This window comes from Trichoplusia ni, chromosome 5 (genome assembly GCF_003590095.1).
Source record: "Trichoplusia ni isolate ovarian cell line Hi5 chromosome 5, tn1, whole genome shotgun sequence".
In the NCBI taxonomy this organism is placed as follows: Eukaryota; Metazoa; Arthropoda; class Insecta; order Lepidoptera; family Noctuidae; genus Trichoplusia; species Trichoplusia ni.
The window spans coordinates 8,502,299-8,515,385 of record NC_039482.1 but is presented as its reverse complement, the minus strand read 5'-3'; the positions used below and the strand labels follow the sequence as shown (position 1 = coordinate 8,515,385).

The following is a 13,087-nucleotide window of genomic DNA, read 5'->3' as shown; positions in this document are numbered from 1 at the left end:
GTGGTGGGCGGCAATGTATGAACGTTATAGGATTATTAATGCTTAGCTGATTCATAAAAAAAAATTGTTTTCGGTAAAATTGGTAAAGTGTGATCTTCATAACCCAAGCTTTAGGTATATCCTTTGCTCTTCTCATGGCTTAGGAACAGATAAGAAAGACTTGCACATTATTTTATGTTTTTTTATATTAATATGAATTGATGAATCGATTTGGTTTTCCTCGAATGCTATAAAAATGCACAAAGACGCCCAGACTCATAACAAGCATTCTTGGATCACACAAATGCTTGTCCTACGCGGGGATCGAACACGAGACACGTCGAGCTCAGTGGGTTTGGCGTGGTGTCCTCAACCTTTCGGCTATCCGTGCTTGAGTCGCGTTCCGTCGCCAAGTTTTTGAAGTTTAACTTCTTTATGCTGCGTTGAAAAGAAAATTTTAAAACAGGAACTTCGTGCATGTTAGAAAAACAATTAGGTACAACCTATTTTAGTTAATGGCATTATGTACTCGTATGTCACTTTTCAGGCTTAAGTTTTTACCTATTTAAGGATTTCACGGTCCAGTGCCCACTGGACACAACCAGGATTGAATATTGGATGTCAGTGGAATTCTTGTATTGACGGAATATTAAGATGCCTCGGTGGCCGGCGCACCCGTGACGGTACGGTTCATAAAACATGTAGGTAACGCAGAAGGATCACTCTGCACTGGGGATTTTTTTCGTAGATTTATACTCCTTCTGAGATTTTAACAAAAAATCTGTAGTGAATATTACTGTGATATCTAGATTTACAATATTTTGGGGAGTAATTTGTTTTTCATGCAACTGGTTTTCTCCTCGCTTTCGTACGTCACAAGAATGACCAGCCCCCCGGACAAGACAAGTGACATTTTAGCAAGCATTCAAAGTAAGCGTAGAACAAGTTTACCCAAGAAAACTTTATGTACACTTGAAATTAATCTTTAACTCCATGCGCATAAGGTACATACATGTTTGAACATTGTGTTCTCAAGCAGAAGCATTTTGATTAAAGACTCCTTTTGATCGCTTTGATCCTTTGAATGCGCTTGAATAAGGCGGTAATTCTTGAATACTTAATTATGAATTCTCCCAACGTAAGTTATTATACAATTTCTGCCGTTGCTAACGATTAAAAGCCGTATGCAAAAACGACGAGAGCTATAGCACTAAGCGGTTATGCTGTCTTTTTAATACTCAACAAAAATAAGAGGCAAATAGACATTTTAAATAATATAGTAACCTAAGCATTGTTCGTATGACTGAAAGATCATATAAATGTTAAATATAGTGCGATTGACAGCGACTGTTGATTACTGAAGCTTTATTTAAGACTAGATGTTGCCCGCGACTTCGTCTCCGTAGCTAAGATATAACAATCAATATTTTGGTGTGGTGTTTTGTTAAAATGGTGATATCTATTAAGATATTCCCTGAAATTAAATGATGTGAAGGGAAACTTCGTTGGGACATGGGAGCCCTTGAAATCGGACCAGTAGGTAGGATCTGTGATTAGATTAACTCTACAGATTTGTAATATTAGTCGGTGACACATACATGAAAGCTGTGTGAGTGAGCTGCGCAATGTCACTATATACTTACAAGAGTTACCCACACATGATGCCTTCGTAAAGAGTAATTAGCCCCAAGTTATAAGACTCTGTATGTGACATCATACTCCTAGATCCAGGGCCCCGATTCTGCTATTTTACAATGGCCGATGAAAGCATTTTTCCAATACAATGATCATAAGATAATTGTATTGACCTTGAGTATACCGTCTCGCACTGATTTTCCAATTATTGTGTAGAAAAATGCTTAAGAGAACACGAAAATTGTCATTTTAAGCCAAATTTCATTCATTCATCGGCCGTTGTAAATAGCAGAATTGGGGCCCTGATCGAATGTGGAGCGCGTGTACATGCAGGAATTGTTTTACTGTTCTCCGTGTATTGCGGCTATATTAACAAATTCCTACCTGGAAAACGGTCCATTCTGAGTGGCATTAAGCCTTTGATAGGCCATCCCACGGACTCTACATTATTTTGCAGGGGATAAAAATTGATGGCGTTGTATAGGTATGTTTAAAGTAGTGGAAAGGAAAAATATAAGTTTCCGTTAAAGAACTTGAATATGCGGATTGTATACTTGTTATTTACATTTGTGTTTGATGATTGACATTTGTGATAATGGTATAGATAGTAAAATGAATTTATTAAATACTAGCTCGGTTATATCGCGTTTCCAAGCGCACTCTTCAAAACGTCAATTCTATCTCTGTACCAAATTTCATTAAAATCAGTTCTGTGGTTTAGACGTAAAAGCGTAACAGACAGACAGAGTTACTTTCGCATTCATAATATTATTAGTAGGGATGTATTGTATTAGATTATATGTACACAAACTTTACTTCTTTATAATATTGGTATAGATTAGCCCAGCCTTTGTTGACAAGACAAGACACGATTTGTGTATTTTGGACACGATTTGTGTGATCTACAAACACTTGTGCTGAGTCTGGGTGCCTGTGTGCTTGTAACTTAAATGTTTGTAAAACAAAAGCGAAATAAAAGTATCTTGTGCGGTATTCGTTTTTTTAAACCTATACAATACATACTTTAGTTACGTACTATCGGCATCCTTTTCACTTCAAAGAAAGACTTACAGATGTGGAAGCAAGACGCCGCTCTACACCGTGTCTGTCTGTCTCGCTTTTACCAACAGCCTTACCATAAAAGTTGGTGGTTGGAACTAAGAAACAATAACATTTGCAAGAACTCAAGTTGAATAATAATTGTTATTTATCTGGCTTAAGAAAACCTATAAAATTTCGCAAATGCGAACTCGAATTATTAAAAAAATCACGTTATTCAACCTATCAAAACGCGTTAACCTTGCACGAGTTTTTTTAAAGCTTGTCATATCATGCGTATTTGTACATCAAAACTAGCGCACGTGGCTTCGCTCACGTAACAGCAATAAGGATGATGACTTGGTATAAGAAGAAAAAATCTCATTAGTCCCTCAGTTAGATAATTGAAAAGTATGAGACACGTATTTTTTCCTTTTTCAGAAAAACTAGAATTGACAAACATTAACTGCTTTAAAGTTTAGGAGGGGGGCTTGTGACGTAACGATAGACTAAAATTTATACTCAATCGTGACGTCACGCGTAAGTTTCATTCACTGTAATTTGGTCAATTTATGTTTGCGGGACAAATTAAAAAATACGTATCCATTATTATACAAAAAACTACAAGACCTATTGATCACTAACAGTATAAAAGCGACCTGCACGCCAAGATACTACATAAAATAAAAAATACGTATCCATATTTATTGGAAATCTGTCTGAAGGACTAAAAATATTTCTTTGCTATCCAGGTCCTCTGGCAGAAAGTCGAAAGTCTCCGCCTCATAAATATAATTACTTATCTGAACAGATGACGGCTGACAGCTTAAAACACAATACCAGCCTATATAGGTACGTCCCACTGCTGGGCACTCACCTCTTCCCGTATAGATATGGTTTGAGCATTGATCACCACGCTAACTCACTGCGGGTTGGCGATTACAGATTCTTATATCTGAAATGGAATAAACGTTTACTCACGAATTCTAAATCACCGTTTGTCAGTTCCAAAAAAATATTTATTCGCACCGTTTTATCGTATTAGAATTATTAAGTAGGTAATTATTATCAAAGCACAGACGTAGCGATACCGGTTTGTTTACACTCAGAAGGAGGAAAATATGCAACTGTGCTACATTAAGCGGTAGATCGGCTGGCTGCTAGCATCTCTAGCGAAACAAACAGTTATTTGAGAAAACCCACCATTTATTGTTTATCCTTGTATTGAAACAGCCGTGAGAATTGTTGAAATGTTTATACAAGAAACATTGTTAGTAAAGAAATAGTGTTAGTGTAAAGAAGTTTTAAGTGTCGTGTGTGTTTGTTGACAAGTTTAAGTATCAGCTGCTATAGTGACATGCATCGCTGAGAGACTTTAAGTTGTTAAAAAGAATTACAAAAAAAAGACATGGATACACCTAATTCTATTAGTGGCAATAATAGTAAGTTAATCTTATCTTCTCTTTTTTAAGGTTTTTTTAAGCCGTCCTTACCCAAAGGGTAAAAACAGAACCTTACTACTGAGGCTCTGGGGTCTGGTCGTCTGTCTTTCCGTCCGTCAGCCAGTGTCCGTCAATAATGCTAACGGCAAAATTTAGCTCTAAAACTTATAATGCTGGGTAAAGTATTCATATTAAGAGAATAGTTCTGTTAATTTTTTTCAAATGGATTTGGACCGTGCAAAAAATAATATCCAATAACATTTGTAATTAATTACATTTTCATTCACGTGAGTGTTATTAAGCTGATAAAAATGTTTGTCATAAATTAAGCAACGAACTAATTTTTAAAACGTTGCTTTGCTTCAAAACCAGTCAGGGATTCCCTACATTCGAAGTTAGTCGTTCAACATTCTATAACATATGAAAATACCAAATCAGCATTCATGTTAATTCGTCAGAGTTTATTATGGTGATAAATCTTTCTTTTTACGTATCTCACCATGACCGTATTGTTCAATAACCCTTTTTGTGTCTTGAACCAATCTTGAGAAAGCTGGAATTATATGACCGGGTTGGAATCCCGTCAATCTTTTAGTAATATCTACTTACTACTACTACTCTACCTACCTTCATCGCTTTTTGGAATGTCGCTTGACTCTAAGGACTATAGTGCTGCATTGCTTGCTAAGGTAAGGTGATTTTACAATAGAATTATGTGAATAAGTGACTTCATATTAAAACATTTCTAGGCATTACTTAGAAAACCCAATGTTTATTATTATTTATGAAGTAAAGCGAAGTGACGCATACAGTTATCACAAAATAACAAGTTTTGTGAATATTAATACACTCCGATTTTATCGATATATCAGCCGAATTTAATTTGCATGTATTATAATTTTGATATATACCTAATGATTAGCTTATGGTGGTGACACACTAGAACGAGGAACATAACATACATATATACGTTTGAATGCTCGGCGCTCTGTTCGGCGTTACGGTCATTTTGAGTCAGTATTTACTATATACCAATATATCGTGTTTTTGTTTAAATATCAAACCTCACCTAACGTCCAAATTCGACGTACCTAATGCTCTGCTCGTAACAGTTTATACTCCAAAACGTGTGAGCAAGCGAATTGGAATGAAATAAAATCAATTGTATGAATGAATTAAATTTAGTTTCTCTCAAAAAGTACACTTTACATAAATATTAAGAAGACATAGCAAAAACATACATATATATATATTATACTGCTATTTTTCAACCAATTGTTCTGCAAGCAGAATATATTTCATCACTTTTCCATGTTTTTTTTAGAACGCTGGAGTCGACATTTCCTATCTGCCTCCTAACTGAAACAATTATTGTTCTGTTTCAAGTTAATATACAAGTGTATCGTAACCCTTAGAGTATGAAGATATTCAAAGCACCGAATATTACTAATAATTAATTCGTCTAACTTTCCCTATGAGATGATTTTCTTAGTTTGAATTAATTGGTTAGTGAGTCACTATGGATGAAATGTAACATAATTATTTATTATTAACAATAGTATGACTATTATACTGCCAAGTTGAAAACAATAAGTTTCGTTATTGACTTACTTAACTATTACTATTTAAAACAATGAAGCAAACATTGCGATTAATTACCATTATTATAATTATGAAAGTTGGACGAGTCCGTGTGCTATCCATGGTAACTTCACATTGAAAAATCGATATTTAGTAACCTTATTAGAATAAAGGACTGTTATGATACGCTGATCTATTCTACCCGAGACAAACATCTCAGACCCACTGCGCACGACGTGTGACGGGTTCGACCCCCATGTACAGCAAGCATGAATGTTTGTGAAACCCCCGACCCAAAGATTTAATAACGCAGGGCGAGAGTCGATCAAAAAACAACATATTATTATATTGACATTTTGTCCGAGAAGGTAAGCTTGAACGCTAACGTGCCGCTCCCTTGTAACGCATCTTTAAGCGTTCGAATGGAAGAAATGCATTGTAAGTTACTCAGTCTTACTAAAGCGCTTTAGCTTTAAGTTACGTTGTACATACAACCCTAGACATTGAGCGATAAAGCAGAAAATTGAAAATACGACGTCAAATAAGTACAAGGGTAGGTTAACAACAACCTACAACTAGTACTAAAATCTTGTAATTTAATGATTCCAGGTCCAACGCCTCCCTCTGATCAGGATGTGGAGCCTCGAGTAAGATTCCTTGAGCCGTCAGCATCACCTAGTGACAATGGGCTCATTAAGCCCAAGCCACTTTATCGACCCAGGAGCTACAGCCTTTTCGATATGTTTGAGTAAGTATTACAATCAATGTAAACTTTTTGTTCACTTAAAGTATCAGCTCTTTCTAGGAGGTTAATACAATTAGCTTCATGCTGGTAGCCTTCACTCTTAGAAGTTAATTTTATCTTTTTTTCTTGTGTTAACAAAACGACTGCCTTTTAAGGAATTTAATCCTTGAATCGGGAGGTTTTCACAAGCACAAAGTGACATGCACAAAAACTGCTAGAATCAAGACAAGGTTTCATCGGATCACAAAAATGCTATATGTACTTGTCCTACGTGGGGATCGAACCCGCGTCATGTCGCGCTCAGTGGCTTTGGCGTGATGACTTTAACCGCTCGGCAATCTTTTGTTTTTTTTTATGATTGATATTCTAGAATGCCAACCACTTGACTGCCTTTGAAAATAATATTTTTACATCTGTGATGGGGATCTGTCCCTTTGGTTTTTTGCCACCGCAAAAGTCTTATTCTACCTTGTTTGCACACTGGCGATGGTCTCGCTTTAGAAGCCCATAAAACCGGTACTGGAAAATAAATGAAATCATTAAAATTATTTTTTAAATTTCAGAGATCGCGAACCGCTTATAAAAGTAGACAAAGTGGATCAAGCGGGTTCAGAAGAATCTTTGTCAATAAATAAGAGTATGGTGAATGTCTTCTCTCTGACACTCCCCAAACTGTGCAGGTCTAGCCAGAAATCCAGAAGACTCAATACTCTGTTGCTGGAAGCTATCAATAGTCTAGACTTACAGGAAATTGAGAGGTGACCTCACTATGTATATTTTTCCTCCCTTCGTAATATGACTAGTGTCTATAATTATTTTATTTATAGCTTTGGAAGATAGTCATCCATTTTAATTGCTCTAGTTTAAACTGCAATAAACGGGCGCTAGTTCTTTAAAAGACGAGCAACGAATCTCATTTCACTAAAATGTCGACAAATTCCTTTACTGAGTGAAATTTTCTCCAATTTAAAGAAGAAATCCTGAAAACTAGTGGAACGGAGGAAAATACGAACATCGCGTTTAAAGTTTAGAAAATCGGATGGCTAATTTTCATTAAATATTTATTTATTTAATAGCATACCTTTATAGATAATTCGTTTCTACAAGGATGCTTGCTAATGTCATAATATAAAGTCTCTACCAGCAGACCCACGGTAGGAAACTTTGATATCGGTAGTCAATACCAAAATATGTGTATTAGTGTCTTTCGTTCATTACTTTTAACATACAGTGACGTCTAGACATAATAAATACCTTACCATTATTATTAGGCATTATAAACACCAACCCTGCTATGAGCGAAACCATGAATAATGCAATTGTTTGTACAATTGTGACTCATGGAATGTTGTTTCCTTTAAGACAACGCGGCGAAGGGTGGGTTAATCTTGGTGCCGTCCATTGTGATTTGTCATTCAAAAAGTGCTGCTTAGTAGCCTAATTTGAATGAATGTTTTTTTTTATTATTTGGACAGTTATATTTGCCAATATCCTCGATTCCTCAACTGGCAAACTTATTTCAGGTTAGTAAAAGCTGGTGCCAACCCTAACTCGACCTGTGGCTTAAATAATGTATCAGCTTGTCACCTCGCAGCCTTGAGGTCAGACGATGCGCTGTCCCTTCTTATTAGTTATGGAGCTGATAAAGATAGATCGGACAGACTAGGTCGGACACCGCTCCATATAGCCGCTTGGGCGGGAAACGCTAAACATATTGCCTTACTACTTGGATTTTCAAAAGGTAACGTTATCAAGTTTATATTGAGCATAATGTAAACTAAACTTTCTCAATTTAGTTAAAACCGTTATTGAAATCCACGGACTTAATTTTTTTACTAACTCTTGATAAATTATAAAAAAATCATCCAACATTTTACAGAACTACAAGATCAGATAGAAAATGGTGAATTATGTGAAATTATACAAGCTCAAGTAAGAAAAGAGAGTAAAAAAGAAAGTAATATATCGGAATTAGTGAACTCAAAATGTGACTTCAGTCAGGCTAATATAATCGTCCCTAAAGATTGGAAAGACAACAAGATAGATCACAACTGCAAAGAGATTGATAAAACCGTAAGTTCTCACTTTTTTAACGCTACCTACGCTAATGTATCATGTTTAGTACATCATAAATTTCATGGATCATACTCGATGCTTGACTTGTGGGTTCATAACTTGGCTAACCGAGCAGCATTGCTTCAAAACGATCGCCATCACTTTGAAACAAAGTGATACCTAAATGTTTTTTTTATTTCAGCTGCCCTTGCTCCAATCAGGCTGGACGGCGTTGCACGCAGCGAGCTCTCGTGCACAATACCACTGCGCTTGCCTTCTGATGGCGGCTGGTGCCGAGCCCTGCTCACGCGATCTCATTGGCAGAACTCCCCTGGATATCGCAGGATCAGCCTATTACAGTAACGAAAACATAAGTGCCAAAAAGTATGGCTTTTTATTTCATTTGAAACCTGTACTAACCTACATTTTCCATCTATGTAAATATATGACCGAATTTTAGTTTTGCAGATCTCGTCACAATATTAGTTGATGCAAATTGCAAGAATTATACTCTAAAGAACAGGAAGACAGTCAATACTCCACTTCACACTGCTGTCGAATTAGGCAGCTTAAAGGCTGTGTCTGTCCTTGTTAATGCCAAGGTACCTGTGAACTGGTTGAACCGAGCTGGGCTGACTGCTCTCCATATTTGTGTCAGAAAGAAGCTGAAAGAGCATTTGCAGGTAATATCTGGGCAACTCATAAAGCAGGGTCGTTGCCATTGTTAAAGTATCAAAATGTGATTAGGCATTACACTTGACGGCTGCTTGTCAGACATTGCGACCAGCGGCTTTGTCGCTCCCGTATAGGCTTTGTGAGCATCAGCATCTGTGCAAGTGCCAAAAATCAAAAAGAATAACACGGCTGCTGTTTCAATCATCTTTCACAGACGTGCGAGGAGACAGATGATGATGACGGCCGTTTATATTGTAACGCCATAATAATGTACACCAAATTTAACAAATATAATTATATCGGCTTGCCTAAAACTAATTCAATTTCATTTTTTGATCAGGTTTTAGCAAACCACGGTACAAATGAATGTGATGATACTGAAACAATAGAAATCCGGGATAAGGACGGAAACACGGTACTACACCAAGCAATTGTAGAGAATTGGCCTGCAGGAGTACGCGTCGCCATTGAAGCCGGAGCTAATATCATGGCCAAGGTTGGTAACACATTAATTTTATACAATCCTGACTGGACTTGTATGTAGTATGACTGAGTCTGGGTAACTTTTTGCTTTTGAATGAAATGTTTATGAAACCCCCCGCAACAAAAGGATTTAATACCTTAATGCTTATTTAAAAGAAATCCTTTATGCAGAAATAATAATATAAGCTCATAAAATTCTAATTCTCTCCCATTTATCTATTTCTTATTGTCATTGATCATGATCATTTTTAAGGATAATGACGGCGAAAGTCCAATACATTTAGCAGCTGCAAATGGTAACGTGGAAATCCTTACGGAAATCTTAAATGTTGCAACAGACAAGAACATTGTAGACACAGTGAATAATCTGAGAGAAACTGCATTATTCAAAGCGGTTATGAATGGGCACACTGACTGTGTGAAAAGACTTCTGAAGGAGGGAGCTTCTATCCGTAAGACCTTACCTAGACAAGTGAACGTGTTTCACGTAGCTGCTGAAAAGGGTTTCTTGAATGTACTACGAGTTTTATTAGACCACGACTACTCCATCACAAGAATGATGGTCAACCACCTTACAGCTGATGATAAAAAAGGATTTGGGCCAATCCACTTCGCAGTAATAAATAACCATGCGAAGTGCGTCAAGCTGCTACTATCAAGAAACGCTTATCGAAGTCTTAGAGTTTCGTATGGATTTCACAGGGGTTCAACGCCTCTACATATAGCCGCAATCAACAATAACGTCGATATTGCTAAAATTATCATGAAGAATAATGAAGAAACTATACACACTATGAATGATTTGGGATGGACCCCATTACACACTGCCAGCCATTACGGAAGCAGAGATATGATAATTCTTTTACTAGAAGAAGGCGCTGATCTTGCCAGCCTAACTAATGGCCCAAATAACTGTAGGACAACAGCAATAGACATGATAATGAATAACTTGTCCAAACCAACAGATTTTATGGAGCAAATCTTTGATAGATATATTAACACCAATTCCAGTCTTCAAGATGCTAATTGTGAGGTTATAGTTGATTATAAGATCTTGGTACCAAATGAGGAAGCAAAGGAACAAATTAAAGTCATTGATGCATTACTTAAGACGGGGGATCGATATGGTCAAAGACGATTACTGGTACATCCGCTACTAGAAAGCTTTTTATGTTTAAAATGGAAAGCTCTACAGCCATTCTTCTATACAATGATAGCTCTCTACGCTTTCTTCGTGATGTCATTGACGACGTACATTGTATCAGTGTTCTTTTATAAGGATACTAAAATAGATCCCCCGATCTATCTTAATGACGTGGTTTGGATGGTAGTTTTGTACATTGTTGTCTTTCTTATCATATCACAGGTGAGAAATAATAAAAACATTTTAAATTTTACATGTCGATTTCTAACAAAAAGTTTAATGTCTAATCATCATGATTTATTTTCAGGAAATACTGTTTATGAAAGTAAATGAAACATATTTTCGGCAACTCGAAAGTTGGGTGAAGGTTTGTTCAGTATGCTTGGCGGTGGCTCTGCCTACCGTCGCTACTAGGATAGACCTGTCAGGCACGGATTGGCCTCGACACGTAGCTACTGTGGCTTTACTCTTATCATGGCTCGAAATGATGTTCCTACTGTCCAGGTTTCCCAAATGGGGATATTATGTACTCATGTTTGGAAAGGTATCCACGAACGTGATGAAGGTGTGTACAAATACCACAATGCAGTTAAATGCAATTAGACTTCACCAACTTTTTTTAAAGCGGGTCTTTATGTTTATCTGTTTATTTCCAGATTCTCTTAACATTTGCGTTCCTAGTAATCGGATTCTCTCTTAGTTTCATGATACAATTTCACTCACAAGTACCATTCGAGCATCCCTGGGCTGCACTCGTAAAAACCATGGTGATGATGACGTCAGAATTCGACTATGAAGACCTCATGAAACAAACTGATTCCGAAAAGTTCGTGCATTCACTTCTAGTTGTTCGCCTTATTTTCTTTGTGTTCTTAATTTTAGCAGCTATAGTACTCATGAATCTATTAGTAGGTGTTGCTGTAAATGATCTACATAATTTACAACTATTAGGCAACGTAAGGAGACTTGGGAAACAAGTCGAATTCTTAGGATCTTTAGAAAACCTAGTCTACAATAAAATATTTATGAAACTAATGCCGAACTGCTTGAAGGAAATTTTGAAGAAACAAACGAAAAAATTGAAAGATTTTGTTTTAAGGCCAAGCATGCCAAAATCGAAGGGTTACAGATCTCTACCATCGCATATAAGAGATGCTATTTTTGAAAAAGCACAAATGCATAAAAAGCAGTTGGAAGACGAAATAGGTACTCAGAAGGACAGAAAGAAGCTAGACGAAATATACGAAGTGACAGTACAGAAATTCTGTCGTAAACAACCTAATGCTAAAAATTTTAGTGTCCCAGGTAACAGGACGCGTAGTGTTCCGAATTTTTCGCAACTAGCTGGCCAAGTAATAGATCTTGATTCATCGCTAGACGATGTCAAAAATCAGACAACGCTATCGATAAAAGAATTGAAAGGCTCTATCGCAATGCTAAATAATAAAATGAACTTGATTCTTAGTAAATTAGAAAAACTATGATCTAAAGAAAATTTATAATGAATTATGGATCAGGAAATTTTCAAGACGACTCCTTTAAATCACAGCAATAGGACAAAATGCAGCATTATAGTTGCAATAATTAGATGTAAGTTAATACGAACAAAACTAGATTTTCACATGTTGTAACAAAAAATCAAGACTGCTTTATAGAAATAAATGTTTTTTCATGAACGCGATTGTTTCAATGTGTTCGCAAATACTTGTGGAGGTAAAACTATAATAGTTTTGATTTACAATAACTTGCAATTGTTTTGTAGCTACCTTGGGCCATTATTGTAATAACATTTTTGCGTTACTATATGAGACTCAACCGGAGTCCACAGTCAAACTGTTCAAAACAGTTTTGTGCACCAATGTACTAACATAAGTTTTATATTTCCTGTATTTATTAATTACAAATAAATAATCCACGTCAATTCATCTATTAAGCTGTAGTGGATTCCCCATCGTAGATGCCCATTTCATTTTAGATTAAAGTTCTCATCAAGACCCATCCAGAGAAGTTATCCCAGACAAAGTACTGAATAAACATATTACAAAAAAACACTCACACAAACGTCATTTGTTAGTTTTTCTTCAACAAATGTTATACAAAATTTTGATTATAACAGCTGAATTAATATACGCACTACGATCTAAAGGAGCTAATACATGAACTCCAACATTATATGAAATGTAAATACAAGCTTACAAACTTCTCAGTAATCTCGCTTTTATGGAAACTTTATTCATTTGCACCACTGAAACTGTTGCTTGACTAAACAAAGTAATTCCTAATGAAAACCTTCATACTATAAACTACGTG

General features: G+C 36.2%; 1 protein-coding gene across 1 annotated transcript; it reads left to right on the top strand.

Moving 5' to 3' along the window:
• The first annotated feature begins 6,346 nt into the window (after positions 1-6,346).
• Positions 6,347-12,453, top strand: LOC113493901 (transient receptor potential channel pyrexia-like). Its single transcript, XM_026871931.1, has 10 exons — positions 6,347-6,423; positions 6,984-7,178; positions 7,944-8,161; positions 8,300-8,493; positions 8,678-8,859; positions 8,936-9,158; positions 9,491-9,646; positions 9,887-10,999; positions 11,085-11,342; positions 11,434-12,453. The coding sequence occupies exons 1-10, from the start codon at positions 6,416-6,418 to the stop codon at positions 12,259-12,261; spliced, it is 3,375 nt and encodes a 1,124-aa protein (XP_026727732.1). The 5' UTR covers positions 6,347-6,415; the 3' UTR covers positions 12,262-12,453.
• The last annotated feature ends 634 nt before the right edge of the window (positions 12,454-13,087 follow it).